The following is a 26565-nucleotide window of genomic DNA, read 5'->3' on the forward strand; positions in this document are numbered from 1 at the left end:
CCGCGCCCGGCGCGGCCCGCCCCCCGCGGCGCCCAGTCCCGAGCCCGCCCGCCGGCCCGCTGCACCCGATCCTGGCGTCCGGCTCCCCCGGGCCCGGACCCCGCGTCGTGGACCCGCGATGGCCAAGCGCAGCTCGCTGTCCATCCGCATCGTGGAGGGGAAGAACCTGCCCGCCAAGGACATGTGAGCGCTGCCGGGCGTGGGGGCCCCAACTTTCTGGGGAGGGGCGCTGCCCCTTAAGCCTGACCTTTTTGGGGTCCACGCGGCCCGCCCACAAGTGGAGCAGCGGCGAGGGTGTGGCGAGCGTGGCCGCGGTGGGGAACTGGAAGGGGAATGGGGACAGTAAGATTTGTTGCGAGCACCGGGCAGGGGGGGACAGGGAAGGGCCGTGGACTGGGGAGGGGACGAGGTTCTGTAAGGGGCCTGAGTTAGCAGGGAGGGAGCGAACGGCGGCTCAAGAGGGGAAGGGGCTTTAATAGGATAGGGGCTGAGCGTGGGGGGCACCTCGCAGGGAGATGTCTCGGTGAACTGCGGGGGTGTGGCCGGAGGGGGTGGGGGGTGCCCTCTGGAAACGAGGGGTCTTCCTCAGCAGTTCCGGAACCTTGAGTACCCGAAAGTGTGCACCTGAAACACGCCCTGGGGCCGGGGCTGTCCCGGGGCTTCCAACTGCGCGCTGGTGTGAAGGGTGAACCTGTAGGTCAAGAGGCCGGGACCCTGCAAAAATGGGGCGTCTGGGGAGCAGCTGTTGCTCCTGCCTTGGGCTTGATCTGAGCTAGGCGGTGGCTTTACCTCCCCACAAGTACTCAGCAAGGCAGTTCTCATCATTCCATTTTACAGATAAGGAAACCAAGGCTCGGAGACCTGAAAATGCTGGCTCCAGATGGCAGAGCAAGGTCTTGGGTCCAGAGCTCCTAACACACGCTGACATCTAGGGCTTTCCCTGGTCCCTGGCCAGATTTGAGGAGGTTTCAGGAGCCCCTTGTCCCAGCTTCTTTCTCCGTAGTCCCAGAGCTCAGCTGCCCCATCCCATCCCTGGCTCCCTTGTGTTCAGCCTTGGGCAGCATCTTTGCTCAGAAGCCTCGCTTACCCCTTCTGTAAACTGGAAGTCAAAATCCCTTAAGCACAGGAGTGTTGGCTGGCTCAGTCGGTAAAGCATGGGCCTCTAGATCTCGGGGTTGTGAGTTCGAGCCCAGGCTGGGTGTAGAGATTGCTTAAAAATGAAATCTAAAAAAAAAACAAAACAAAAACCCTTAAGCACAAGGCTCGAGGTATGCTGGCTGCTTGGAGCAGGGTGTGGGGGAAGGGGAGCCCAGAGGCTGCATAGGGTCCAAAGTCCTCTGTCTGGAGTGCCCCCCCCTCCCCTGCCCGCCCCGGCCTCCTCAGCCAGCTCCTAGATGCCAAGAGGTGGCGTATGGGGAGGGGTGCAGGAGGCCAGGGCGAGGGCGTCTCTCTCGCACAGACGGTGGCCCCTGTGAGTTTCCCTGCTCACTCAGCGCCTTGAGCAGTTCTAGTTCAAGGCCCCCTGGGCCTGGCAAGGCCAGGCTCAGCAGTTGCTATGGCAATGGGTGAGGGAGGGGGCTGGGCGGCCGTCTCCAGGTGGGTTTCTGTGCTCAGGGGTAGGTGGGGCCGACGCTGGGAATGTGGTCTTGGGGGAGAGCAGGCGGATGAGCTCTGAGGAGGGTCTCAGCTTCCAGGCCCAGCCTCTAAGCACCCCCCAGGCTGGCACCGCTAACTAGGTCAGCTTGGCCTCCTCTGGCTGGTGGCTGCTGGGAGGAGCAGCCCCTCCGTCTGTCGCCTCCCTCCCCATCCCCGCAGGCCCTAGTGCCTGGCTCTAGGCTTTCCCCAGGCCCAGGTGGTGAAGCTGCGGACTGGGTCTATCTGGGAGCCAAGGGGCCAGGTTCTGGGCCCAGCCCTGCCTCTGCGCAGCCCAGGGACCCTGGGGCTCCATTCCCGGGGGAGTGGCCACTAAGTCCTGTTGGTTCCGCCTCCGGGATCTCTTTCCTAGCCCTACCCCCCCCCACTCACCTCCCCTCACCTCCTGAAGCCCTCTGACCTGTCACCTGGCTCTTAACTCCAGCTGTCACCCCCCCCCCCCCCCAGCCCCTTACATTTGGGCTCTTTGCAGCCCTGCTTTTGCATGCTTTTTGGGGCTTCTGCCTTCAGACCCTCCCCTTCAGAGTCATCCAGAAAACTCCTGTTCATCCTTCAGGACCCCTCTCAAACTTCCGCTCAGTTCCAGGGCTTTCCCTGGTGCCCTCCGGCAGCGCTGGTTCATGTGCCCCCAGGCTTGTGTCCTCCACCAGTTGGGGTCAGCTGGAGTCAGGAGGATGCCCTTGGTGGCAGTTTCTGCTTCTTGGGCTGCCCGTGCTGTGCGACCAAGAGGGGTAGGCCCCATGACTCCTTCGTCTTGGCATTCCGGGGCCCTGGGGGGTTCCTGGTCCATGGTAGAGAAGAATAAGGGCTGTGGAGGACCCTTCCATTTAATCCTTGTATTCTATAAGGTAGATACGCTCAGTTTGTAGAAGGGGAAACCGAGGCGCAGGGTGTGCAAGTCACTTGCCAAGGCCACATAGTACTTAGATAGAGAAATCGGGATTCAAACCCACTCTTTCTGCTGCTGACAGGCCAAGAATCCTAGCTGGGCCGAGGTTGCAGCCTTGCTGTGGGGCTTGGTGGGGACTGAGCCTTGCAAATGCCATGCAAATCATTTGGCTCAGGGACAGCAGGGGTTGGAGATCCCAGGAGGCCCTCACCGAGTGGGGGATGCAGGGATGGTGGTGAGCCTGCCTCGCTGTGCCTCATCAGCTGGTCTCCTGAGCGGCATCCCTTCTAGCCGGGACTTGCACACTTCTGAGGATGGGGAGCTCACCACCTTTCATAGTGACCCATCTTGACTGAGACCGTTGTAAGAAGGAAGACATCATCACAGCTGCCATTTCCACTCATGGGCTTTTAGTTCTCTTAAGGGCACAGAGCACAGCTGTTCTCCCTGTCACCGACCGCTTTCAGAGCCCACCTGTTCCTGTTTTCATCCACCGTCTCCCATCCTTGCGTGCCTGGGTCAGCCAGACAGGAGCTAAGTCTCATAATGACCGGTGACTGACTGGCTCCCACGCCCACTGGCCCTGGGGACGGGCCCGGGACTATTTCAGGGTTTGCCCTGATCCTTCCCTTTCCACAGCCTGGAAACTGCCAAGGGGCTAAATATAGAGGCCTCGCAAGTAGCCAGGCTGGCTTCCACAAGTGACTTGGGGAAGGGGAAATGGGGCAGGGGACCAGTCCGGGGGCCTCACAGGGCAGAGGGCAGTGGGCAGGGGCACAGGTCCCAACAGCTGGCCAGGGATTATGGCCGGGCCTCTGGCCTCAGTCCGCTCCTGACAGTGTCCCCTTTGCCCCTCTCTGATCCAGTCACCCAGCTCCTCGCTGCCCCTGCACACCCAGGTCCGTTCCTCCCTCCGGGCCTTTGCCCACCCCTGTGATCTGGCCTGTAACACAAGCCCCAAACCTCACGGTTCATCCAAAGATTCATTCATTGAGTGAGAGCTACACAGTGGGCAGAGCTGGGCTCATAGGGCTGCCAAGGGTGCTGGGCCAGGAGGCAGAGGCAGGGTAGAGGGGGCCTGCCCTGCTCCCCTCCCCCACCCCAGGTCTCAGCCCACATGGACATCTTCCTCCTTCCCAGTTCCTTGTGCAAATACGCGTGCAGCTGCTGGGCCCTGCCGCCCAGCCCAGCTCTGGGGGTGTACAGGGGCCTGACTGCTGGAGGCCCGGAGTCCCCTGACTTTGGGGTGGTGGGATGCAAGCCATTCCCAAGGGGCCCTCTGGAGGAGCGGGCTCCTAAGTGACAGGGGAAGGGGTGACAGGCAGAAGAGCAAAGAGTCTAAGGCCATGCCAACATTTACTAAACACCTGCCATGGGCTGGCCCTCCCATCAGGTGGGGGACCCAGGGCAGCCACCCTGCGAGCGGTCATTGCGCACCTCACTGCACTGCGTGGGGAGCCGAGTCCTGGCAAATGTTCCCGGTCAGCATCGGGAGGACCTTCGAAGATGTTTGTGTCTCGTGGCTTCCTCTGCAGGAAGAACCCCTTTTGAGAAGGGAAGCAGGGCCTGGAATTCCCCAACCTCCAACATGCAAATCACTTCCTTTTTATGGACACTGGGCCTGGCACTCCCGGAGACAGTCCTCACCCCCTTTCTTGCCTGGGACCAGCCCTAGGCCTGGCTGGGGCTCCCCCCCACCTCCCGCAGGAATCCCCTACCAACCGAGAACAGGGCACCTGAACAGTCCCAGCCTCGTCTTCCCCTTCCTTTCTCAGATGGCCGAGAGCTCGGGGGCAGACTTTACATTTGTTCATTCATTCATCCAGCAAACATCCCTGGGCCCCCTGTCTTGTGCCGAGCCCTGTCCTAGGCCCTGGGGACACAGAAGTGGCCTCCTCCCTCAGGTAGTCAGGTGGGGGTGGCAGCTGAGGACAGCACATCACTAGCAGTCCTGGGATGGAGGGAAAGATGGAGAGTACAGAGACAGTGGCCCCAAAGGGGAGACCTTACGCCCGGCCTCTGGGATGGAGGGGGAGCGGGCTCTGAGGGGCGGGGCTGAGGCTGGGAGGTGGGCAGCGCCGTCCAGGCAGGAGCAGCAGCAGGAGCAAGGGCTTGGGTGTTGAGGATCGGGGTTTCTGGAGCTGGCCTGGGGCAGTTCCCTGCTATGACTGTTGTGTCTCCCTCCCCAGGGCAGAGCAGGGTGGGGCGGAAGGAAGGGGTGGCAGGAAGGAGGATCTTTTCCCAAGCAGGAGGGGCGGCCGAAGGCCCTTTCTCCCCTTCCCCAGCACTCGTGCAGGGGAGCCTCGTGCAGATAACTGCCTTTGGCTCACCGGGAGCCTCCCAGACTGACGGGGGGGTGGGGGGTGGGGGGGGGCAGACGATTTGGCCCGAGGAGCCGTTAGGCCCCAGCCTAGCCCCGCCCCCCATGCCTTAGCCTTGATTGTCTTTTTCCTGGGGTCACCAAGGGCTGAGCAGCCTGGGAGCCCCTGGGCGCCCCGCCCCCCGCCCCCGCCGCTCAGCCCCTGCCTGGCCTTGTTTCTTGCAGCAGCGGCAGCAGTGACCCCTACTGCATCGTGAAGGTGGACAATGAGCCCATCATCCGGTACGGCCCCTCCCTCCAGCCCCAGCTAGGGGTGGGTGACCGGACTACTCCCCGCCCACCCCTGTCCGTCCAGCTCACAGCCCGGGAAGGGGAGGGCTCCGAGCATCTGATCCCCTGGCCCCGCCCCCTGCCCGACACACCTGCTGGGAGGTGAGAAAACCGATCTCTAACTCTTGCTGATTACGGACCTTAAAGCCCATCCAGCCATTCGATCCAAGAGTCTCTCGCCCACCCTGTTCCTTTCTGTGATCTTCACGGCCCTCAGAAGGGACAGAGGATGGCGATTAGTAACAGCAGCTCATTTATGGAGTACGGTCCCCCAGGCCCTGTGCTAAACCTTTTGCAGCCCGTTTAAAACGTGCAACGAGCTAGATGTGATATTATTAAATTGCATTTTCAAATGAGGAAACCGGGGACTCAGAGAGACCGACTTGCCCAGGGTCACATACCTAGGAGGTGGCAAAGTCAGACTGGAACCCAAATCTGGCTGACCTCGAAGCCTGAATATCCCCCCCATCCTGGCTCTCCCTTGGGGTTCCCCGCTCCCTGAGAGACTCCCACAGTGGTCATGCCCCAGAAAGGCATGCCGCAGAAAGGGGGCCCCAGCCTGTACCCAGAAGGGCCACTTCCTTGGATTCGCTTTTGTCCATGGACTCCATGATTCTGGGCAGGGTCTTTGAGGTCCCACCCCCTCCGTCTCTCTGGCCTTGACCTCGGACTTCATGGCCAGAGCTGCCCTGCTGTTCTGCCCACCAACGTGCCCATTGCTGACAGCCAGCCGAGGCTGCCAGACTCGTGGTTCTTCCCCACTTCAAACAGGACCCCAGGTCTTCTTCCACATTCTGTCCAAACCATGATACCACGAGGGGGACGGGCAGGATGGCTCTGATTGTCTCTGTGACAGGGAAACCGAGGCACCAGCGTTCAAGTGACCTGTCAGAGAAGTGGTTGGGGTGAAGATGATCATTTGAGCCTTCACCTGGGTCCTTGGGGGTTTCGGCTCCCCACCCCCCAACAGTCCCTGCTGATTGCCAAGAGCGGAAGGCTCTGCCCCGGAGGGTCTGGCCACATAAAACCTCTCTGGGTCGGGGTCTGGACCGGGGCTCCCCGGCCCCTCAGGAGGACCATCCAGCTCGAGTCCACTTGGCCATCCCCCTGTTTCGACCCTCAGCGAGTCTGTTCAGCACCAGGAGCCAGGGGGAGGCTGGGAGGCCAGCCCTCTGGTTCTGGCTCTGCCACCATCCTGTCATGTGACCTGAGGCCAGCTATGGCCACCTGTGGTCTCAGGTTCCCCAAATGGAAAATGGCCTGCTAGCTGCAGCCCTATGACCCACCCAGGGCAGAGGGGAAGGTCAAGGAGGGAATGACTGATGGTGGGCAGTGGGGTCCAGGACAAGGAGAGTCATCAAACGGCACAGCACTCATTCTCGGGAGTGGAAGGGGATGTGGCGGAAGGTGAACCAAAGTCCCGTGGCCCTGTCTTGTCATGGCCCGTGGGTGGGCCAGGGGCCTGGGGGGGCCCAGACACGTGCTGAGGGTCCTCTCCTGTAGGACAGCTACTGTGTGGAAGACGCTGTGCCCATTCTGGGGCGAGGAGTATCAGGTGCACCTGCCGCCCACCTTCCACGCAGTGGCCTTCTACGTCATGGATGAGGATGCCCTCAGGTGGGTGGGCCCCCACTCTTCAGACGGGGCCCAGACCCTGCCATCTGCCCCTCGCGGCCCATGTCACTTCTGGGACTGCTGGTCGCTTTGCATCCTCTTTACGGCCTGGGGGGAGGGGGATCCCCGGGAGGGTCCGGAAGGGTTCAAGGTTTGAGCAAGCAGGTGTCTGTGGGGGCGGGGGGAGTTCACACTGCTCACACCACGTCATCCATATGCACGTGCCGGAATAAAGGCGCAGGTGTGCTGGCCTGTGCGTAGGGGCATGCGAGCCAGGGAACCCAGAACGAACTTGGCATATATGTGGGCTCATGTGTCTGTCCACGTGCAAAAACCTAGCCCATGGTCGTGGGAGTGTCCAGAATGCAGGGCCTACAGGAGGGTCATGGGTCCCGCTCCGATTGGCTCCTGCAAATGACTGGAGCGTCAGCCTCCCTGCTTCCCACAGGGCCCCTGAACTGGGCCAGAGGGGGGTCCTGGGCTCCCTGCGGAGCCCTGCCCACCTCTGGCTCCCTCTCCATCCTCCAGCCGGGACGACGTTATCGGGAAGGTCTGCCTTACCAGGGACACCCTGGCTGCTCACCCTAAGGGTAAGATCCCCGGGAGGGAGCCTGTGGCCTGCTCTTGCTTCCCCTCCCCTGGCCCCCTTCCTTTCTCCCCCCACTGGTCTACCGCATCCCTGGCTTTCCCCTGATTCAGAGACGCTTCCTCTAGGCTCCTTCACGGCGCATGCGCGGGGAAAGCCATGTCCGCCCTCCCTAGAAGGGCCTCTGGCCGTCTCCTGCACCCTGACCTCTGTGCCCTGGGCCCCATTCTGTCCCCTCCTGGGACTGTGTCCCCCTAGGGCAGAGAGGGGCTGCCAGTGGTGGGATCTGGGGCCTGGGGCCTCTGTATGCTCCATTGCTGAGGTGTGGAGATCCCTTCTCCCAATCGGGCTAGCTCTGTACCCTTGGGGTCCCCTTAGCCTGGGCCCCAGTGCCACTCTGTCCTAAGCCTGAGGGGCCAGCCTGTGGCTGAGCTAGGGCCCTTGGGTGATGGCTGAGCTGCTGACACTGTTTCGAGGGGTTAGCCCTGACGCAGCCTCACTGCGTGCCCTGGGGCAGGTGCTGCCTTCTCCGGGCCGGGTCCCTCTCTGCCAGTGACGGTTCAGAGCGGGAGCTTTTGCACGGTTCAGGTTCTGCTTGTCTGAGCCCCTGTGACTCCTCCCAGGCCTTCCCGCCACACACCTGCTCCTGTCTGTGAGGCCAGGGAGGGCATGCGGGGGTGGGGGGGGCAACTTTGCTGACTCATGGAGCCTCTTGGCCTCAGCCAGGCCAGAGGCCTCTCCTGCCCGCTGCCCCCGCCAGCCCCTCAGGGTCCAGCGGCCCAAGTGATGCTGGTCCCCTGTTGCTCCCCCATCTGGGCTCGGCCCCTCCTCCAGCAGCCCCAGATAAGAGCCACTGTTTTAAGATGGAGAAACTGAGGCCAGAGAGGGTGGTCCTGTCATGAGTTAGGGTCAGTGGGGCACGACAGTAAGGACACAGGGGTTGCCGGATTTGGTTTCACATCAAGCCTCTTCCAACTGCCGTTGCTCAGCTTCCGAGCCTGTGTCCCCATCTGTCCCTGGGGACGACGGCCCCTGCCCCCTGGAGCTTGAGAGGACCCCGAGGGGATGGTGGAGGGGTACTGTGGCGGGGCCGAGGGAGAGGGCCGGGCCCCCGCTGAGCCGCCTGTCCCGCAGGTTTCAGCGGCTGGGCCCACCTGACGGAGGTCGACCCTGACGAAGAGGTGCAGGGCGAGATCCATCTGCGCCTGGAGGTGGTGGCGCGGCCGCGGGGCCGCCGGCTGCGCTGCTCTGTGCTGGAGGCCAGGTGAGACGGGAGGGTCTGGGGAGCAGGGCGCTGGGCCCCCCCGCAACCAGAGACACCGGCCGTGACTGCCTGCCTGCTGTCCCCCCCCCTCCCAACTCCATGTCCTGGCCCTGCACCTCCTCCCACCAAGGCCTGTGCGGGCGGACCGGGGAGTTGCCCTGACCTGAAGGTGTTTCCTGGGTGACCCGGCCCAGGAGGCTATGTCTCAGGGGACGGGGTGACGTTCTAAAGCTGGGGCTTTGGGCATCATTGAGCAGTGGGAGTAGCAGGCGAGAGGGAAGCCCGAACTCTGAGCAGGCAGCCCCCATGCCAAGACTGGGCCTCCCCTGGGTTTAACTGCTGTATGAACTTGGCCCTGTGTGTGTGCGCGCGCACGTGTGTGTGTGTGTGTGTGTGTGTGTGTGTGTGTGTTGCAGGGGTGGAGTTGTCCTCAGTGGGGTGGAAGGAGTTGCTGAAAAGCTCCAGACGGGCAGGGTGGGGTTCCCTCCAGGAGGGACAGTGACTTGGGCCGAAAGGTGGGCCTGAGTCACCTGTGACAGCCACCCCCCCCCCCCCGCCCCGGGTATTTTTAGCTGCAGGCTCCCCTCCCGTCCGGGCCTGAGTGTGAGTCACACACGCTCCATGAGGAGCGCCTTCCCTTCTGGCCCCCGGCCGCCTCCACAGGGTCCTTGGCTGCCTCTAGGCCGGGAGGGCAGGGCCTGGGCAGCGCCTGTGGAGGAGGGGGGTGGGCGGCTGCCCCGGGAGAAGGCTGTCTCTCCCGCAGGTGGGGACTGTGGCTCCGCTGGCTGGGTTCTCTGTGCTGGGGCCGGAGCGTGGACGAGGCCCAGGCAGAGGGAAGACGTCTGGACGGGGGCAGAGGCCCGCTCACCCTCACGCTCGGTCAGCCCCACCTGCCGTTCCCCTGCCCACCCGCTTCCTCCTCCCTCAGCCCTGCCCGGTGCCAGGCTGTCTGTGGCCGGCGTGCGTGTGCACTCGCACAGGCACACACGCTCATGCGTGTGCTCACACCGGCTCACACGCATGTGCACACGTGCGCACACACGCTGCTGAGACTCCTGGGGGCGCAGTGGCTGGGCCAGCCTGGCCTCTGCTTAGCAGCTGCCTGGGCGGGAGGAGCGGTCTTTCCAGACCTCTGTGTGGAGTGGGGGGTCTCGGCCCCCATCGCCACCCCTGCTCAGACCCCGCTGGCATTCAGGGAGGCGCAAGAAGCTGTCTGTGCAGAAAGAACGTTTCTCCTTATCTTTCTGGGCAGATTCTCAAGGCCACGTTCTGGAATTCTCTTAGCTTTGAGGAGGAAAGAAAAGTGGGCATGAGAGGCTTTAAACTGAAAATATGGGAAAGAGCGGAAAATAGTATTTACAGGAAATGGAAGCGGGGTGGGCTTTGCTGCTGTTCACGAGGGCTCTGAGCTGGGGGTGCTGTGACTGGATTTGGGCCTTGCAAAGGACCGGCAGGATGGCCCAGCGGGGCTGCTCACCGAGATCTACGCCCCAAGTAGGGGAACACTGTGGGGCAGGCCTTCCAGAAGCCGTGACCTCTACCTTGGGGGTTATCTTCTCCATTCTACTGATGGGGAAACCGAGGCTCAGAGGGGCGGCCCCAGCTCAAGGCTGTGCTGGGGACCGGGGGCAGGGCAGGGGACACAGCCCAGGCTGTTCCATAATGCACTTGCCTCCCCCAAGCCCCAGAGCAGAGGACGAGCTTGCAGCCGGCCTGCAGCTGTCCGGTCAGAGGAGCCATGGCTTCCACCACGGGGAGTCCCTAGCCTGGTGTAGGTGCCGCGTGGAGGCCCATGGGGTGAACGTTGTCCAGAAAAGGGAGAGGCACTGCCCACAGTCACCTGGCTTGCCAGGGCGTGGATGAGCCCAGCCCAGTGTGGTTACACCGCAGCGGTGGGGTGACGGTCTGGGGAGAGGGTATGAGAAGTGGGTGCTCTGCTTTCCCCCAGGGACCTTGCCCCCAAGGACCGGAACGGTGCGTCTGACCCCTTCGTCCGAGTGCGCTACAATGGCCGGACGCAGGAGACCTCGGTGAGGGGGCTGGGGGCGGGGGCTGGACAGGCCTTCATCAGCTGGGAGGTCTGGCTGGGACTGTGGTCTCGCAGAAGAGGTTTAGAAAAGCGGGGTGACCCCGGTGCATAGCAAGTCCCAGCACTTCTGGCACCAACCCCCTATAGCCCCAGCTGCCTTTCCCTCCCAGCCACTTGGGCCAAGACAGCCGGTGTGGGGTTCATGTGCACAGTCCGACAGCTCCCCTCACTGCTTTCCTCCAGGAAACAGCCGGGGTGGTGGGCTCAGCCTTAGGGTGGGGAGGGGGTGGAGTCCTGGTTTCCCAGTGCAGTCTGCTACCCAATTGCTGTGTGGCCTTGGACAAGTACCTTACCCACTCTGGGCCTCTGATTCGCCTCTTGAGAAATGAATAGGGGTCTGGACAGGAAGTTTATACCTCTGCTGTTGCAAGGCCCCTGTAGGGATCCCAAGTGGGGTATTTGGGGTGGCTGTGCCCTTGGCTGGGCCTTGCTTGGGGGGCCCCTTGGGGTCAGCCCTGCCCGTCCTCACTCCGTTCCGGGCAGATCGTGAAGAAATCATGCTACCCACGCTGGAACGAGACGTTTGAGTTTGAGCTGGAAGAAGGGACCGCGGAGGCGCTGTGTGTGGAAGCCTGGGACTGGGACCTTGTCAGCCGGAATGACTTCTTGGGCAAAGTGAGTGCTCCGCTCCTTCCGGCTGCACCTGCCACCACCTCGGAGCCTGGCCTCCATCCCGGCACCCCCTCCATTCCCTCCCCCCACCGGCTGCCCCGAAGGGGCACTCCCACCAGCCACTGGTGCTCAGGGACCCCCAGAAGGGACTCCCCCAAAAGGAATGGTAGTTGGCAAGGAAGAGAGCTGAGGGTCCCAGCGTCAGCATGGGGCCCTGCCTCTGCTTTGTCCCCAGGTGGTGTTCAATGTCCAGAGTCTGTGGGCGGCCCAGCAGGAGGAGGGCTGGTTCCGGCTACAGCCCGACCAGTCCAAGAGTCGGCGAGGAGAGTGAGTGCCTGGGCTTGGCAGTGGGGCTGGTGGGCTTCGGGCCCCAGGGGGTGGCTGGGGGCTGACAGTTGGCTCCAGCAGGCAGGGTGGGCAGGCAGGCTGCACAGGGCAGGCAGACCCTTTCCCATCAGGCCAGACTCTGTTATCCTGGCTGGTCCTGCTGACTGGCCCTTCTCACAGCCTTGGACTCAGTCTTGTCCTCTGAGCTCCAAGGCGGTACAGGTCTCCTGCTTTCTATCTTCTGGCAGATTCTGGAACAGGCCGTCAGACTTTTTCCCTTTAAGGGTTTCTCAGCAGACCTTAGACCAGAGTTCCAGTCCCCAGAGCTCTGACTCTCCCCCAAAATTTCCAGAAATAGGTTGCCAGATAAAATATAGGATGTCCTCTTAAAGCTGAATTTCAGATAATGAATCATTTTTCAGTGTAAGTACGTCCATAGAGTGTTGGAGATAGACTTATACTAAAGATACACTTAACGGGGCGTCTTATATTTTTATGTTGGTAAATCTGGCAACCCTAACAGGGAAGCCCTCTGGCCTCCTTGCCCACCACTCAGCCTGGAAGTGGAGGATCAGCAGTGCCCCCCACCTTGGATGGTTCAGCTCCGTCTCTCTGCAGAAAGCCCCAGACCCCCCATCCCCACCATCGACAGGGCGGGGGCAGGGCAGATGGCTGTGTCCAGCAGCAAAGCATTTCCGGAGAACCAGCCAAGGGCCACGTGGAGGGCTTCTGTGGACGAGGATGAGGATGGGGCCGTGTGCAGCAGCATCACTCAGTGAACTGCACTGTGCTTCCGGAAAGGGCGGGCCTCAGACAGTTAAGCCTTGCACCCCCACCAGGAGGGCTCTGGGCAGGGGAGCTTGGCAGTGAGAGCTGTTGTGGCAAGGTGCCTAACCCGCTCGAGCCTCAGTTGCCCCTGGCACGTTGTGATGACGCTTGGGGATTTGCTGCCGGTGTAAAGGGTATACACGAAGGGGCTGTTCTCTGACAGTTTACAGACTCCCGGCTGGGTCAGGCTCAGAGTCCAGGAGTCTGGAGGGCGCAGGGAGCCAGGCTGTGAAGATGCTTGGGTGGCAAGGGCTTTCTGTGCAGGGAAAGAAAGCAGCTCGGGGAAAGAAGGGCGGGGGGCGGTGCAGGGAAGCAAGGTGGAGGGCGGGAGCCGAGAGACTGGCCCCGAGTGGGGAATGTGGAGGCAGTGGGGAGGGGGCCCGGCCCAGGTGGCCTGGGTCCCTGGTGGAGAGGTCACAGGCTGCCCGTTCCAGGGGCAGCCTGGGCTCCTTGCAGCTGGAGGTGCGGCTGCGGGACGAGACGGTATTGCCCTCCGGCTGCTACCAGCCCCTGGTGCAGCTGCTGTGCCGTGAGGTGAAGCTGGGCGCCCAGGTGAGGGGGCCCCGGGGGAAGGTGGGAGGGTCCGGGGACAGTAGGCCTGTCCTCCCTGTCCTACACCTGCTCTGAAGAGCAAAGCTCTTGGTTCTCAGGATGGTAAGGAACTAGGGCCCCTTGCCATCCCTTGGGAAAACACCTCCCCTTCCCTGTGGTCCTCTGAAGTCCTCAGAGTGAAGGGTTTGGGTTCCCCTGTGGGTCCTCCAACCCCGTCTCTCCTTGATGCCTCCCACAGGGCCCAGGGCAGCTGATACCACTTATTGAGGAGACAACAAGCACTGAGTGCCGCCAGGATGTGGCCACCAACCTGCTCAAGCTCTTCCTGGGGGAGGGACTGGCCAAAGACTTTCTGGACCTGCTCTTCCAGCTGGAGCTGGGTCGTACCAGTGAGGCCTGGGAAGGGGCGGCCTGTCTGAGGGTGTGGTGGATCGGGGAGCCAGGAGCCAAGGACTCCAGAGATGCTGAGAGGGGAGAAATCTGGGAAGCCTTCCTGCAGGAAGGTGCTGGGTCTGGTTAGGAGGCAAAGGAAAGAGCAAAAGGCATAGGTGAGGCAGTGCTCTGGGAGGTGGCAAGGAAGTTCTTTACAGAGGGGCCAGCTTAGAGCCCCCAGCCCCGTGGTCCTCTGTCCTTCCCCAACCCCCTACCCACTAGAACCTCCGCTTGTAGGTGAGGCTAACACCCTGTTCCGGAGCAACTCTCTGGCTTCAAAGTCCATGGAGTCTTTTCTGAAGGTGAGGTTGAGTGGTATATGGTCTTTGTTTCCTAGATGAGGAGACAGAGGTTCAGAAGGGCCAAGAGAGAGAGTGGGAGCTTAAGCTCCAGTCTTCTCTTGGGAGCCTGGGCCCTTTAAGGCTAAGAATGTCGTCCGTCCACCCATGCATCCATTCACTCGTTCATTCGTGCAGTGTCATGCTGTCCTGTTTGTATGCCTGGCTGTATCGTGAGTGGACACAGCAGGCGGATGGTGCACGGGGGTGGGGTGGGGTGGGGGGGCTGGGAGGCCAGCTGCAGGGAGATGGCCCGCAGCTGGAGGCCAGAGGCAGGACCAATGCCACTCCCCACGGCCCCCAGGTGGCTGGTATGCGGTATCTGCACGGCGTCCTGGGCCCCATCATTGACAGGGTGTTTGAGGAGAAGAAGTACGTGGAGCTGGACCCCAGCAAAGTGGAGGTCAAGGATGTAGGGTGAGGCCGGGGGCGATCTCGGGGTGGGGGGGGTTGGGGGTGCCAGGCCCTTTTTGCAAGTGTATGTTTGGCTCTTGATGCCTGAGTCCTTCTCGTCGCTCTTCCCACCTGTGCGTTGCCTGTCTCCCTGACCCTGCTGACGCCTTATTGCTCCTGTCTCGAGGAACCTCTGTGCCAGTCCTGTGCAGGGGCGCTGACCTCCATCCTCTCTGCGGGATCCACTCAGGTGCTCCGGGCTGCACCGCCCACAGACCGAGGCCGAGGTGCTGGAGCAGAGCGCGCAGACGCTGCGCTCCCACCTGGGGGCGCTGCTGAGCTCTCTCAGTCGCTCCGTTCGCGCATGCCCCGCCGTGGTCCGCGCCACCTTTCGGCAGCTTTTCCGGCGCGTGCGCGAGCGCTTCCCCAGCGCCCAGCACGAGGTGCGCCCCCTGCCGGTGGGGCTGGGCGGAGGGAGGAAAGCGGTGGGGGCTGGAGGAGCCCTGGCGTCCCCGGGTGCGGCGGCGGTGGTGAGGGGGGTTAGAGCCACAGGCAGGGCCGTGGGGAGAGGGAGAGGCAGGGTCAGCACCAAAGGCCCGCGGGCGGCCACACGTCTAGGCCTCGGGCAGTCCAGCCCTCCTCTCCCGCGCCCCCCAGAATGTGCCGTTCATCGCCGTCACCAGCTTCCTGTGCCTGCGCTTCTTCTCTCCGGCCATCATGGCGCCCAAGCTCTTCCACCTGCGGGAGCGGCACGCGGACGCGCGCACCAGCCGCACCCTGCTTCTGCTGGCCAAGGTGCAGGCCCGGGGGTGCGGGCAGGATGCCCAGCCGGGTGCCCACGGGGCCCTTGCCTGCATGGCAGTGTGTCCCCGACCGGCTCCTGGAACGCCGGTGGCACAGCACTTCGCAGTTGACAAAGCTTTCTCGTGGTCCCCCGAGCTCTGGGACAAAGAAACAGGCCCCTGGGGGGGGGGGGCAGGGGGAGAGATTACCCAAGGCCAAATAGTCTGTGCGTGTGGATGCGGAGTTTTTAATCCCCAGAACTACTTATTCCCAGGCGGCACCTAGCTGCCTGGCACCAGGCTGGGGCCGGCGTACCCAGGGAAGCAGTCTCCTATTAAACTTGCCGGGGAAGGCTAGTAGGTTGTCCTCAAGTAGTCTCAACTATCAGGTCCCGAAAGGCCTCAAGCTCCGTGATCGGTTCAGCCCGTAATGCCAGTGGGGATGGAATGGGCCCATGAGCAGCGCTTGTGCCGATCCTGCCTCCGTTTCTACAGCGGGAGTAGCACCTATCTGGTGGTGGGGCCGGGGAGGTTGCAGTGGGGGGCCCTTAACCCAGCAGAGCCTGGCCCTTGCTGCTGCCCCCCACAGGCGGTCCAGAATGTGGGCAACATGGACACGCCGGCTTCCAGAGCCAAGGAGGCTTGGATGGAGCCACTGCAGCCCACCGTGCGCCAGGGCGTGGCTCAGCTGAAGGACTTCATCACCAAGCTGGTGGACATCGAGGAGAAGGAGGGTGAGCACTCCCCGTGGGGCCCCACGTTAACCTCTCAGGTCCGGGTTTGCTCCGCCCCTGCCCCGTGGCCCCGCCCACACCAGCCCCTCTACGGCCCCGCCCACAGCCTCCAGGTCTTTTTGGTCGCACCCACAGCCTCTTGATCACGTTTGCCCCGCCCCCTGTCCCACAGCTGCCCTTACCCTCACGGCTCTGCCGCAGCCCCCACTTAGTCCCTGGACTCACATTTTGCCCTCCGTCCCTGGCCCAGCAGAGCTGGACCTGCAGCGGGCGCTGAGCTTGCAGGCACCGCCGGTGAAAGAGGGGCCGCTCTTCATCCACAGGACCAAGGGCAAGGGCCCCCTCATGTCCTCCTTCAAGAAACTCCACTTTTCCCTCACCACCGAGGCCCTGAGCTTCGCCAAGACGCCCAACTCTAAGGTGGGTAAGGAAGGAAGCAGGCAAGTGGGGATCCGAGGGGATTATAACACTCTGGAGGCCATCTGGGTGCCTGCCTCGGAGCCCATGGCAGGGCCCACCGGGATCATAGAAGAAAGCCAGGCGGGCCCAGGCTTCTGGTGTCAGCCATAGGATCTCTTAAGACCCGTGGGGAAGAAGCTTCTCTGCCCAGGGGGCAAGGGACGGGCAGCGGCTGCAGGGTCAGCCTTCGCCTCTTGGTGCATGAGTGGGGTGCGGGGCTGAGGGGTGTTTCTGGGAGAGGAAGGAGTGAGAGGGGAGCTGGGAGGAGTCCTGGTTTCCTGCCCTGTGTACCTAGGAAGTGTCTCAATCTCTCTGAGCTTTGGTTGGGGTCTTGGCATACCCATTGGGGATAATGGTCCATACTTCCCAAGTCGTTGAGGGTAGAGGAAGTGACCGCACTGAGGGTGCAGAGCCCGGGCCGGCACAGGGCAGGATCTCAGCCAGTGGTTTTACCGAAGGCCCTGGGCTGGCCTCCCGTCCGTGCTCTTCTCCCAGGAAGGGCGGAGCACACACGTCTTGGATGGATCTGCTGACCCCTAGCTGAGCTGACCTGACCCCACACCAGCCAGGCTCTGGGGACGGTCTGCTGGGGATACCTGACCCAACCCTGAGCAGCTGATGAGGGAACCAAGGGGGTGATGGAGCTCCCTGGGTGACCCCTCAGCCTGGGCCTCTCACTTTCCAGCTTCTTCCACTCCGAGCAGCTGCCCAGCCACTGAGACCCCTCAGCACGGACTGGCGGGGCCTTCCCTTATGCCCCTCTGGGCCCCTTCCCTTGCTTGGCATTGAGCTCTGCTCTTCTGTGGGCGCGTCCGTGCATCCCTCTGTGCAGTGCCCTCTCTTCTGCCTCCTTCCTGTCTCCTCCTCAGCAGGTGTACCCCAGAACGGGCAACACATCCTCTGTCCTTTGGGAAGCCCCACCCCCAGATGTGTGCCCCGGGACTCCCCTCCAGGTTTTCCCACTCCTCCCAAGAGGTGGCACTGGCCTTCTCATCACTGAGGCTAGCAGGGCTGGTGGGCTTGGATGCCGGGGTGGGGGGGTGTGGGTGCTCTCCTGAGGGCCACGGGGACTGGTAACCTGGGTGATAAGGGCCCTGACGAGTTCTGATGGGAGACCCCAGGGGCTGGGGGCTGCTAGCCCAGGTTCTGCTTAGTAGGTTGGGGGCCCCTCAGGCGTGGATCCATCAGGCGTGCAGCTTCTCCCTGTTCTGTTTGTATCTTAACCATATTGGATGATGGCAGGAGTGGGGAGGGGCCAGGAGGCGGGGAAGGGAAAGGCAAGTGGGGGAATTACTCATAAGGGGGAGGCCCAGGGCCCCATCCGGCAGGTGCTACCTTCCAGGCCTGGGGAACGCTGGGCGTCCAGACACTTTTCCAAAGCTCAGATCTCCCGGGACCGCTGCAGACCCTCAAAAGGCCGGGCACTTGGTCACCGTCTGTCTGCGCTCTGTCTGGCTGGGGTCACTCACAGTAGGGAGTGCTGTGCTAACCCCCGGGGACTGCAGAGGGGGAGGCTGAGGCCCAGCACTAGGACACGGAGTGGCCCCGGCCTGGATCCTGAGTCTCCCCGGCCCGCCCACTCCAGAAAAGCGCCCTCATCAAGCTAGCCAACGTCCGGGCAGCAGAGAAGGTGGCGGAGAAGAGCTTCGGCAGCTCACATGTCATGCAGGTCATCTACGAGGACGACGCGGGCAAGCCCCAGACCGTGTACCTGCAGTGCAAGGTGGGGGCCGTGTGGGGGCCGCTGCGGGAACAGCCGCCTGCGGGGGTGGGGGCGGGGGGCTAGAAGGAGGCCCCAGTGAGTCTCCTACCCCGTCGTCGGCTGCATCAGGCCCAGCAGGGTGTGAGATCTGATGTGAGTGCAGTGTGTGTGTGTGTGTGTGTGTGTGTGTGTGTGTCCGTGTCCTGGGCTCTGCGGGCCTGCCCAGGCACCCAGTGTAGGTCTGTGCATGGTCCAGTGTAAGGACGGGTACGTTCCCGTGATTCGGAGCTTCACACGTCGTACGTGTTTGCGGGAAACTGGGTTTCTGAGCGTCTGTGTTGGTGCCCATGTGTTGTGCTGCGCGTCAGCACGTGATCATCCAGGTCTATGCAGGCGTGTGGCTCTGGGTGCCTGCTCTCAGATTTTCATCTCTTTATGTGCTAACTCTTCCATTCGTCTGAGAAGTATTCGTGGAGCCGGCAAGGCTCCAGGCGCGGTTCTCGCTGGTGGGGTACAGCGGCAGGCGAAACCGAGCCCTGCCCTCGCGGAGCTTGTCTCCCAGGGAGGCAGACCGACCGCTAAATCGGTATTTAAAATGTCAGATGGTGGCAGTGCCTTGAAGGGCACAAAGGAGACTGAGAGAGGGAGGGGACAGAGTAGCGTTCAGCGGGGGGATGCTGCTCTCTGAAGGGTGGGCGGGAAGGCCTCTGACAGGTGGCCTCTGGGCAGGGGCATCGTGAAGGAGAGAATGTCCAGGGGCAGGACACGGAGAGGAAGGTGAAGTCAGAGGGGGTTTGGCTTGTCCCCGGGAGGGACTGTCCAAAGCCTCAAGGGAAAACGGTGGCCATCCCAGAGAATTGGCGGGTTGTACGCTGCCTGGGGAGGGCCGAGGGGCCAGTGGCAGCTGACACCCAGCCCGTGCTCTCCTCATCAGGCCATGTGCTTGGGAGCTGCAGGAAGGGAGGGCGGGCTTCCTGGAGGGGGTGACCGCTGACCCCCCCCCGCAGTGCGTGAACGAGCTAAACCAGTGGCTGTCCGCGCTCCGGAAAGTGAGCATCAGCAACCCCGGCCTGCTGGGCTCCTACCACCCTGGCGTCTTCCGCGGGGACAAGTGGAGCTGCTGCCACCAGAAGGACAAGTCAGGTGGGAGTGGAGGCTGGGCCCCTACGTGGCATCTGTCCACCCTGGCCGGGGCACGGCGCCTTCGGGCCCTGGCTTGCTGGCCTGGCTGGGGGCCGCCTGTGCACCTGCGGGAACGAACGGGCGGTGGGCCGGTCCCTGCAGGTACTCCGGGCGGGGAGGGTTCCGTGACAGGGGAGTTTGGGAAATGCCGCGTGGTGTGGGTCCCGCATGTGGGTTCATTGAAGGCCCTGAGGAGGCGTGGAAACGAGTTGGGTGCCGTCTCGAACGCTGTGTAACGCAGCACTCACTCACGTGACAGGGACCCTTTCTTGTGAACCAGTGCTCCGAGGAACACGCTGTAGGAACTGCTTGTGCCGAGGGCACGGGGGGCCCCTAAGCTGCCCTGGAGCCGCGGGTGGGGCACCCTGGGCACCAGAGGGATGGCCGAGATGAGCTGCTGCTAGAACTTTCCATGATGGTGGCAGCGGTACCCAGTACTGTGCATGTGCTCGTCATGAACGCATGTGGTTGGACTTAAACCATGGCCAGTATGGCCCAGGAACTGAGTTTTAAGTTTGTTTTAATTTTATGTAATTTTAATGATTTTATATTTAAGCCGCTTGATGTGGCTAGCTGGCTACTGTATTAGAGAGCTCAGTTGTGGAACTGTTAAGATCTTCCTTTCCTTACCTCCATCGCTTTACAAAATTCTTGCTCCCCGGTCTCAGAAGAGACTCCACACTTGGAGCCTCCAGCCTCCACCCCTGGAGCCCGGCACGGGGAGCCCCTGGGAAGCTGCTCCACCTGGTCCAGCCCAGCCCTGGGTCTGGGAGGGGGCAGGGGCAACTCATTACAATGGTGTCGCTGGTTGGTTGCCTGACCTGCAGCCGCTGGCTTTGACCCTCGTGGCCTGACCTTGTTATTGGTGAGGGGTTTCCCCAGGGCGCTAGGAGGCAGGATCTGGTAGCCCATTCTGTGCAGGACAAAACCGAGGCTTAATGCGGGCCAATGCCTCTGCCAAGGTCATAAGGCCGGCAGGTGGCAGGGCCAGCTTATTGCAGGTGCAAAGCCCTCAGCTTCCGTCCCCATGATCTTACGGTCCCAGGCTGCTCCCTCCTTCCTTCCAGAAGGGCAGCCATCCAGAAAGCTGTCCAGTGCCCTGACTTGTCTCCTGTACGGCTCGCATGCTCTGCAGTCGTGTATCTCCGGACTCAGGAGCCGCACCCGACAGAGATGAGCTACTGCCCCCCTGGGCCCCTGAGCCCATTCCTGTCCCTCTCCAGGCCTCGACGTCCCCACCTGCACTGCCATGAAGTTGGACGTAAGCTCTCACGGGGCCTGCCCGCAACCCTGCCCTCTCTGTGCCCCCAGATCTGGGCTGCGACAAGACCCGGTCACGGGTGACCCTCCAGGAGTGGAATGACCCTCTGGATCACGACCTGGAGGCCCAGCTAATCTACCGGCACCTGCTGGGCGTGGAGGCCGCACTGAGGTGAGGAGGCCTGTACGGCCCCGCGGGAGTGTGGCGGGCGGGGGCCAGAGCTGGGGCCTGTGGCTGGTCTCCCACTGCAGATCGGGCCTGGCCCCTTCCTGCCTGTGGCAGTCACACCTGGGGAGGGGCACGTGGGTCTCTGGCATGAGGCTGGCTCATGTGAGGATGAAGGCCCAAGGGCTGCAGAAGCCCCAGGTCATTGTCACGGCCATGCCCTGCCCCAGGCTGCCCCAGCCTGCCAACCCGTCCAGCCTTCCCGTGGTGCCCTCGGAGCGCAGGGATTGTCCTCAGCCAGCTCTCTTGAGTTCCTTAATGCCCTGGTTCTCGGCCCTGGCCCCCGCTCAGAGAAAACCAGAATGCCTGCGCCCTGCCCCACTGACTTAGAACCTCTGGAGGTGGAGTCCGGCGTGGGGACAGCTCCAAGCAACCCGGTGCTTCCCTGAGCCTGCTGGGGTGGGGGCGGATTTCTGTCCCCCACCCCTGTCCCCGGGCCCTGGAGGGCTGGTGGCTGTTGTCCTTGTTCCTCATCAACTTTTCCAGGGTGTAATCTCTTCCTTAAAGCCCTTCAAAGCTCACGGGGTCAGACGAGAATGGCTCGCTCCCCTGTCAGCCAGAGTCTCCAGTAGTTTCCAGGTCTCTCTGCCGCCATATCCTTCCTGATGGTGTAGCCCTGTCACTGGCTCCCTCTCCACCCCTAGTCTGGCCCCCTGGCTGGGTGACTTCGTCTTCCATCTACAGGATGAAGCCACCACCCTGTCTGCTCTGTTTCCGGGACCCACAGTTGTCCCCCATTTAAGCCAGGAAGCAGCAGAGCAAAGATTTGAACCCAAGCCACCTTGGGTTTAGGTTGGTCCTGCCACAGGACCCGTGCCCCTGGGCCTGACCATAGCTCCTGCCTTGAGAGCTTCCCCACCTCCGGAACCACTTGGCCACCCCCCTCTCATTCCGCCTCACCTCCTTGCCATCGAGCACCCCAGACCTTCTGGCCCACCAGCACCTCTGATCCCTGACACGGTGGCCCGTCCTTAGTCCCTGCTGTACCCACTTCCCGTGGCTGCTGTAACCAATTACTGGACACTTGGTGGCTGGGGACAACACAGATGTCTTCCCTTGCAGTCAGTGTTGAATTAGCAAATGAGCAGGGGGTAAGGGACCGGTCCGACCCCACAGGCCCACGAAGGCATCTGAGGAAGAGGAGCCCGTTAGATCTTAGCAGAGGGACACAGCTCTTCCGAAAGAGGTCAGGGAGACCATCCAAAGGACCAAGCCAGTGGAATTCCTAAGTAAGGAATTTCAAGCCTGGGGTCCACGTGGCTGCTCGCTCTCCCTCCATGTAAGCTCCCAGGATCGTACCCGAGAGGGCCCAGGGATCTCTGGGGAACCCCGGTTAGGAATTGCCACTGTCTCCTACTCCCATAAGAAGGAAACACATTCCACGGCCAGTTCATACTGGGGACTTCTACGCCCCAATTGGCCCTTTTCCCCAGGGACCTCTGAAACAGGAGTGACGTGGTTCGAGCTTGGTTTCCAAAGTGCCCACTGTGGCAGAGGTGGGGGGGACCAGAGGACGCTGGAAGAGGGAAGGCGGCAGGTGACCAGACGACCACCACCTGGGCCCTGTTTCTTCCCCACAGATGAAAGGGTCAGCCCCCCACTTCCAGGAGGCCTGCACAGGGTCACCCAGCCTTCCTGGCAGGGGCAGCACAAGCTCTCACTCTGTCCTCCCCTCCCCTACAGGGAGAAGCGCCGGGAGCTGAGTGCAGGCACAGAGGCAGGCTCTGTGCCCACGGGCCCAGGGGAAGGTAGGTCCCTCCCCTCTCCTCTCTGGACTCCCGCAGTGGCCTGAGCTCCATCCTGGGGTGCTGTGGGCGGGGCCCCACTGCCCAGGGCCCTCTGGCCCTGGCTGCTCTGCCCTCACCCTGCATTTGCCTCCAGCCGCTGAGGACGCACTGGCCCAGCTGCTCCGGGTGCTGCGGGACCTCCAGGAGGCCCACAGATCCAGCCCAACCGGCTCACCGCCCTCGGAGCCCAACCGCCTGCTGGCTCTGCAGACGTGAGGCCTGCCCCCCACCCCCCCCGCGCCCTTGCCGAGCCCCCTGCCAGGTGCTTGGAGACCCCCGGTGCGCTTTCGGCTCTTCAGTTCACTCCCGCTCACTGGGGAGCAGGGCTTAGGGCTCTTGTGGGCTGGGTGAGTTGGGGAACCGGGGGTGCAGAAGGCCCGTTGTTGCCCGCTGGGTCTCTAGGGGACTTGGCGTGCTCCTGCTCCTCTGTGAAGCCTGGCTGCTCCCCGAGGCCCCTGCACCATCGCTGGCACTAGCCCACACTCGCCAGGGATCCTCTCTCCTGCCCAGGGCAGACCTAGCCAGAAACCACCCATGGGATGGTCCGGGCCCGGGAGAACTGATGCTCCTTGGACCCAGAGAGGTGGGAGGGAATACGGAGCCCAGGAGACCAGGCCTGGACCTCAGCATCCCCCAGCTCCTGGCCACCACACCACCTGCTCCCCTCCGGCCACTGGCTGGGCCCCTGGGAGAGCTTCGCTGGTGCTCTGTTGCTGACAATAAACCTGCTGTGACAGCCTGGGCTCTGGGGTCTTGTGATGGGGGTCGGTGGAGGGACTGGGCCTGGGGACTCCAATGGCTCCTTGGGGGTGGCCAAGGACGGGGTCCACCAGCATAGGCTTTGTGCATCCCCTCTGCCCCCTCCCAGGGGGACTCGTTTCTCCCCCCAGCTGCTGGCCTCACCATACCCCTGGGTCCCACTGCTCCATCCCCCACAGGCTAGAGTCTGAACATGCCTCCCCTTCCCTTCCTGGCCCAGGGGTGGCTGAGTCTGTGCCACCCCTCCCCCATCACCAGCACCCTGTTCTCTGGCTCCTTCCTCAGGGCCTCACACAAGTCCTCACGCCTGTTCAATCTTCTTGGGTTTCTGGGACCTTGTGGTCAGGAAGTACTGACCCCAGGGTCTCCTGCTCCCTAATGCGAGAGTGAACGGGAAAGAGGTGTGCATTTATGGGGCTGCCACAAGTAGGAGCCTGGATTTGAACTGCATACACACAGGGGTGACACCTACCACCCTCTCCTCCAGAAGGGTCCTGGGGTGGGGTGGCTGCTGCAGCCTGAAGAGAGGTTACAAGTGTCTGGCACTGTCCCTACTGCTCAAATACCCCCAACCCCCTGGGTTCTATTAGGCAGGAAATGCCCCTTTTGGGTAAAAACTACACCCCTCCCCCACCCCCAGCCAGCCCAGTTAAGTAGCCATCCTTGGCCCAAACTTTGCCAGGATAGCAGAGAGGTGGAGGTTACAGCCCCAGGGCATTGTCCCCTCATTGCCTTCTATTCCTCCCCAGTTAAAGAGCACCTCCCTCCCACCACTTGGCCTGGAGAGTCAAGACTGGTGTGGGTCTGGGGCAAATGCCACTTCCTCGCCCCAGGGCCCAAGGCTTCAGTAGGGAATGGCTCTTCCCAGGAAGTGCTGTGGAAGCTTCTGGGTTCCTTGGTGGCTGCTCAGCTGCTGTAGCTGCAGTAGCTAATTGGAGACCCAGACCCTTGATTCAAACAGCGCAGGTGGGGCCTTTACACCAAACTGCAGTCTGCAAAATCCCAACCAATGCAGACGGACTCCGGCCCTCCACGCTCCTGTCTCCCGACCGGGTACACCTGCCTGGCCCCAGCCCTCACCCGCTGTCTGCCTAACAAGCGGCTCATCAGGCCACAGGGCCACGGGGCAAGCCCAGACCACGCCGCCGGGGTCTCATAGCAGGCGGCCTCCGCAGGGGGCTTATCCGCACCGGCCGAGGCCCAGCCACCCACGAGGCTTCTCCAACCCTCCACCGGCCCCACTGCGCCCTGGCTCCATTTTCCACTCGAGGGCCTCGCGCTGGGTGCTCCAAGGGCACATTTCCAAAGCAGGATCAAGGGGCTCGGGGAGCGGAGAGAGGCCCCGCAGCGCAGCGAGGGGGCGCCGAAGCGCACCTATAGGGAAGCAAGCGCACGGACGGAACTAAGGGCTCACGCATGCGCAGAACCACGCGCCTCCCTCCGTGCCCCGGGCTTTCCTCGCGCCTGCGCTGCGTCCTCCGGGCCGCTAGGGGGCAAGCAGCCGGTCTTCACACGGGGGAAGCCGTAAACCGGAAGCAGCCGCTAGCCCGGAAGAGGTGGTGGTATAGGGTTTTGCTGGCGGTGGAGGCGGCTGCTGCGGCTTGGGAGGCTGGTGTGGCGCTAGGATGAACGCACCTCCCGCATTTGAGTCGTTCTTGCTCTTCGAGGGCGAGAAAAAGTAAGTGGAACCGGCGGGGGCGGGCCGGGGGTCGCGGGCGGACCCTGGGGCTTCTCGGGCTCGCCCACTGCTGGGAGACGGAAGCAGCTTTTACTGTGTCTGCCAAACTTGAGGCAGCCCTGCCAGGCGGTGGTGAGTAGCCCCGTTCCGCAGAGGAGGAAGCTGGGGCTCAGAGAGGCTAAGGAGCTGCCCCGGCGCACGGGAAGTGGTGGTCTGTATGGGAACCAGAGTGCCTGGTGCCACAGTGCTTTCCCTCCGGGATCCGGCAGCCTCCTGGCCGCCGCCTTCATCCTTCTGCTGCAGCCAGAGAGGGCTGGCTCTCAGGCTCACGACCTGGCCTGTGCAGAACCTTCAGGGGCTCCTTGCCTGCAGAGTGCGAGGGAATGTAGTCTCCCGGCCTCTCAGCCTGGGCCTGGTTCCTGGCTTCTTCATTTTGGGCTTTCCTGGTCTCCGTATCTTTGGGGATGTGACTTCATCTGCCTGAGGCCTGCTTTCCTCCTCTGGAAAATGGGCTTCTTGCTGTATTAAACCACAGGATTTTCTCTAAGGGGAGCTTAAGGAGGTAATCTACCAAAAGTGCTTAGGCCAGGGCTCAAGACGCAGAAGACTGTCTAAAACATCGCTTTTCCTTAACAGCCTGGTGTGTCGGGCTCTGTGATCTAGCCCTTGCCAGCCACTTCGTCTCCCCTGGGAGCAGTGTTGACAGCTGGGGCCATTTTGCTCCCCAGGGGACTTTTGGCAATGTCTGCCAACACTTCTGATTGTCATAAAGGGGGTGCTGCTGGCAGCTAGTGAGTAGAGACCAGGGATGCTGCTCGTATCCTACAACGTACAAGACAGCCCCCTACAGAAGAGTTATCCACCCTAAAATGTCACTGGTGCCCAGGAGCAATCCAGAGTAGATGAGGGTCTCACAGAATCAGGGCATAGCCCCTCAGCTGCTGTGAGTCAGAGAGGTCTTTATGGATGAAGAGATTGAGGAAGGCTTCCAGGAGGAGGTGGGACCTGAGCCTGCATTGAGGGCAGGATTTAGATTTGGGGGAGGAGAGGAGCCCGTGTTCCTCATCTGTTGCTCCTGCCTCTTCCTAGGATTACCATTAACAAGGACACCAAGGTACCCAATGCCTGTTTGTTCACCATCAACAAAGAAGACCACACGCTAGGAAACATCATTAAATCGTAAGTTCCAAGTTCAAGGCTCTTGGGCAACATTTAATGGGGCTCTTTGAGGCAAGGCACACATTCTGGAAGATTTCCCGAAGGCTCTCTGAGCTGCAGGAAGGTCTGGGCGCTTGCTCTGGTAATTCACATTCCAGTACATTTTCTCCAAAATGACGCTGTACCAGCCCGTTTATCTGCCGGAAGGAAGCGATTGTGCGGCCAGCTAGAGAAACGTGGGTCTGCTGGTGTGTCTCTGCTGAGGGGCGGTCGGGGCTGGCTGCCACCCACCCCTCTGTGGGACCATGACCTCTGGGACACCTGGCACGCAAAGACAGATGTGCCAGAGATTGGATTTTATTAGAAGAAGGGGAGAAGGTGGGAGAGAGGCTCTGGGTTATCCGGTGCCCCTGGTGGACAGTGGATGTGGGTTGGTGGGTGTGTGTTTACACCAGTGAAGTCCTGACCAGGTAGGTGGTCAGCGACGTGGTTGCTGTTGTGACCCAAGCGCTGTCATTTCTCTGCTGAAAACACCGTTGGTGAAGCCACGTCTTCCCGGGGTTTGCACGTTTGAGGCCAGGGCAGGAGCCCGCCCGCCTGGTCTCTGGGCT

At 62.2% G+C, this 26565-nt stretch overlaps 2 protein-coding genes across 5 annotated transcripts in view; both read left to right on the top strand.

Annotated features, from left to right (window-relative positions):
- LOC113267819 (ras GTPase-activating protein 4) lies at window positions 1-23095 on the top strand. 4 transcript variants are annotated; one of them, XM_026516055.4, is made up of 21 exons: window positions 1-183; window positions 5088-5144; window positions 6696-6809; window positions 7335-7396; window positions 8527-8656; window positions 10605-10686; window positions 11229-11360; window positions 11593-11684; window positions 12947-13064; window positions 13303-13453; window positions 13734-13798; window positions 14139-14251; window positions 14478-14670; window positions 14885-15022; window positions 15599-15743; window positions 15997-16163; window positions 17872-17925; window positions 18912-19047; window positions 20398-20518; window positions 22256-22320; window positions 22454-23095. In XM_026516055.4, exons 1-21 carry the CDS (start codon window positions 119-121, stop codon window positions 22573-22575), a joined length of 2322 nt encoding a protein of 773 aa, XP_026371840.2. In that variant the 5' UTR covers window positions 1-118; the 3' UTR covers window positions 22576-23095. The 4 variants fall into 4 exon arrangements, with proteins under 4 accessions (XP_026371840.2, XP_048080519.1, XP_057171021.1 ...); XM_048224562.2 differs by having other exon boundaries at window positions 5-183; window positions 5088-5294; window positions 17788-17925; XM_057315038.1 differs by having other exon boundaries at window positions 5-183; window positions 5088-5294.
- Window positions 22454-26565, top strand: part of POLR2J (RNA polymerase II subunit J) — a 5967-nt gene continuing 1855 nt past the window's right edge. Inside the window, exons 1-2 of the mRNA XM_026516057.4 lie at window positions 22454-24796; window positions 25886-25975. Coding sequence (XP_026371842.1) covers window positions 24744-24796; window positions 25886-25975 — 143 coding nt within the window. The 5' untranslated portion in view covers window positions 22454-24743. The remainder of the gene's footprint in view (window positions 24797-25885; window positions 25976-26565) is intronic.

The sequence above is a fragment of the Ursus arctos genome, unplaced genomic scaffold, assembly GCF_023065955.2.
Source record: "Ursus arctos isolate Adak ecotype North America unplaced genomic scaffold, UrsArc2.0 scaffold_2, whole genome shotgun sequence".
Lineage (NCBI taxonomy): Eukaryota > Metazoa > Chordata > Mammalia > Carnivora > Ursidae > Ursus > Ursus arctos.

Coding starts and splice junctions, on each gene's coding strand:
- LOC113267819 (XM_048224562.2), top strand. CDS start 119: ATGGCCAAGCGCAGCTCGCTGTCCATCCGCATCGTGGAGGGGAAGAAC. Junction 7,397..8,526: donor CCTGGCTGCTCACCCTAAGG/GTAAGATCCCCG, acceptor CCTGTCCCGCAG/GTTTCAGCGGCTGGGCCCAC. Junction 20,519..22,255: donor GGCGTGGAGGCCGCACTGAG/GTGAGGAGGCCT, acceptor CCTCCCCTACAG/GGAGAAGCGCCGGGAGCTGA.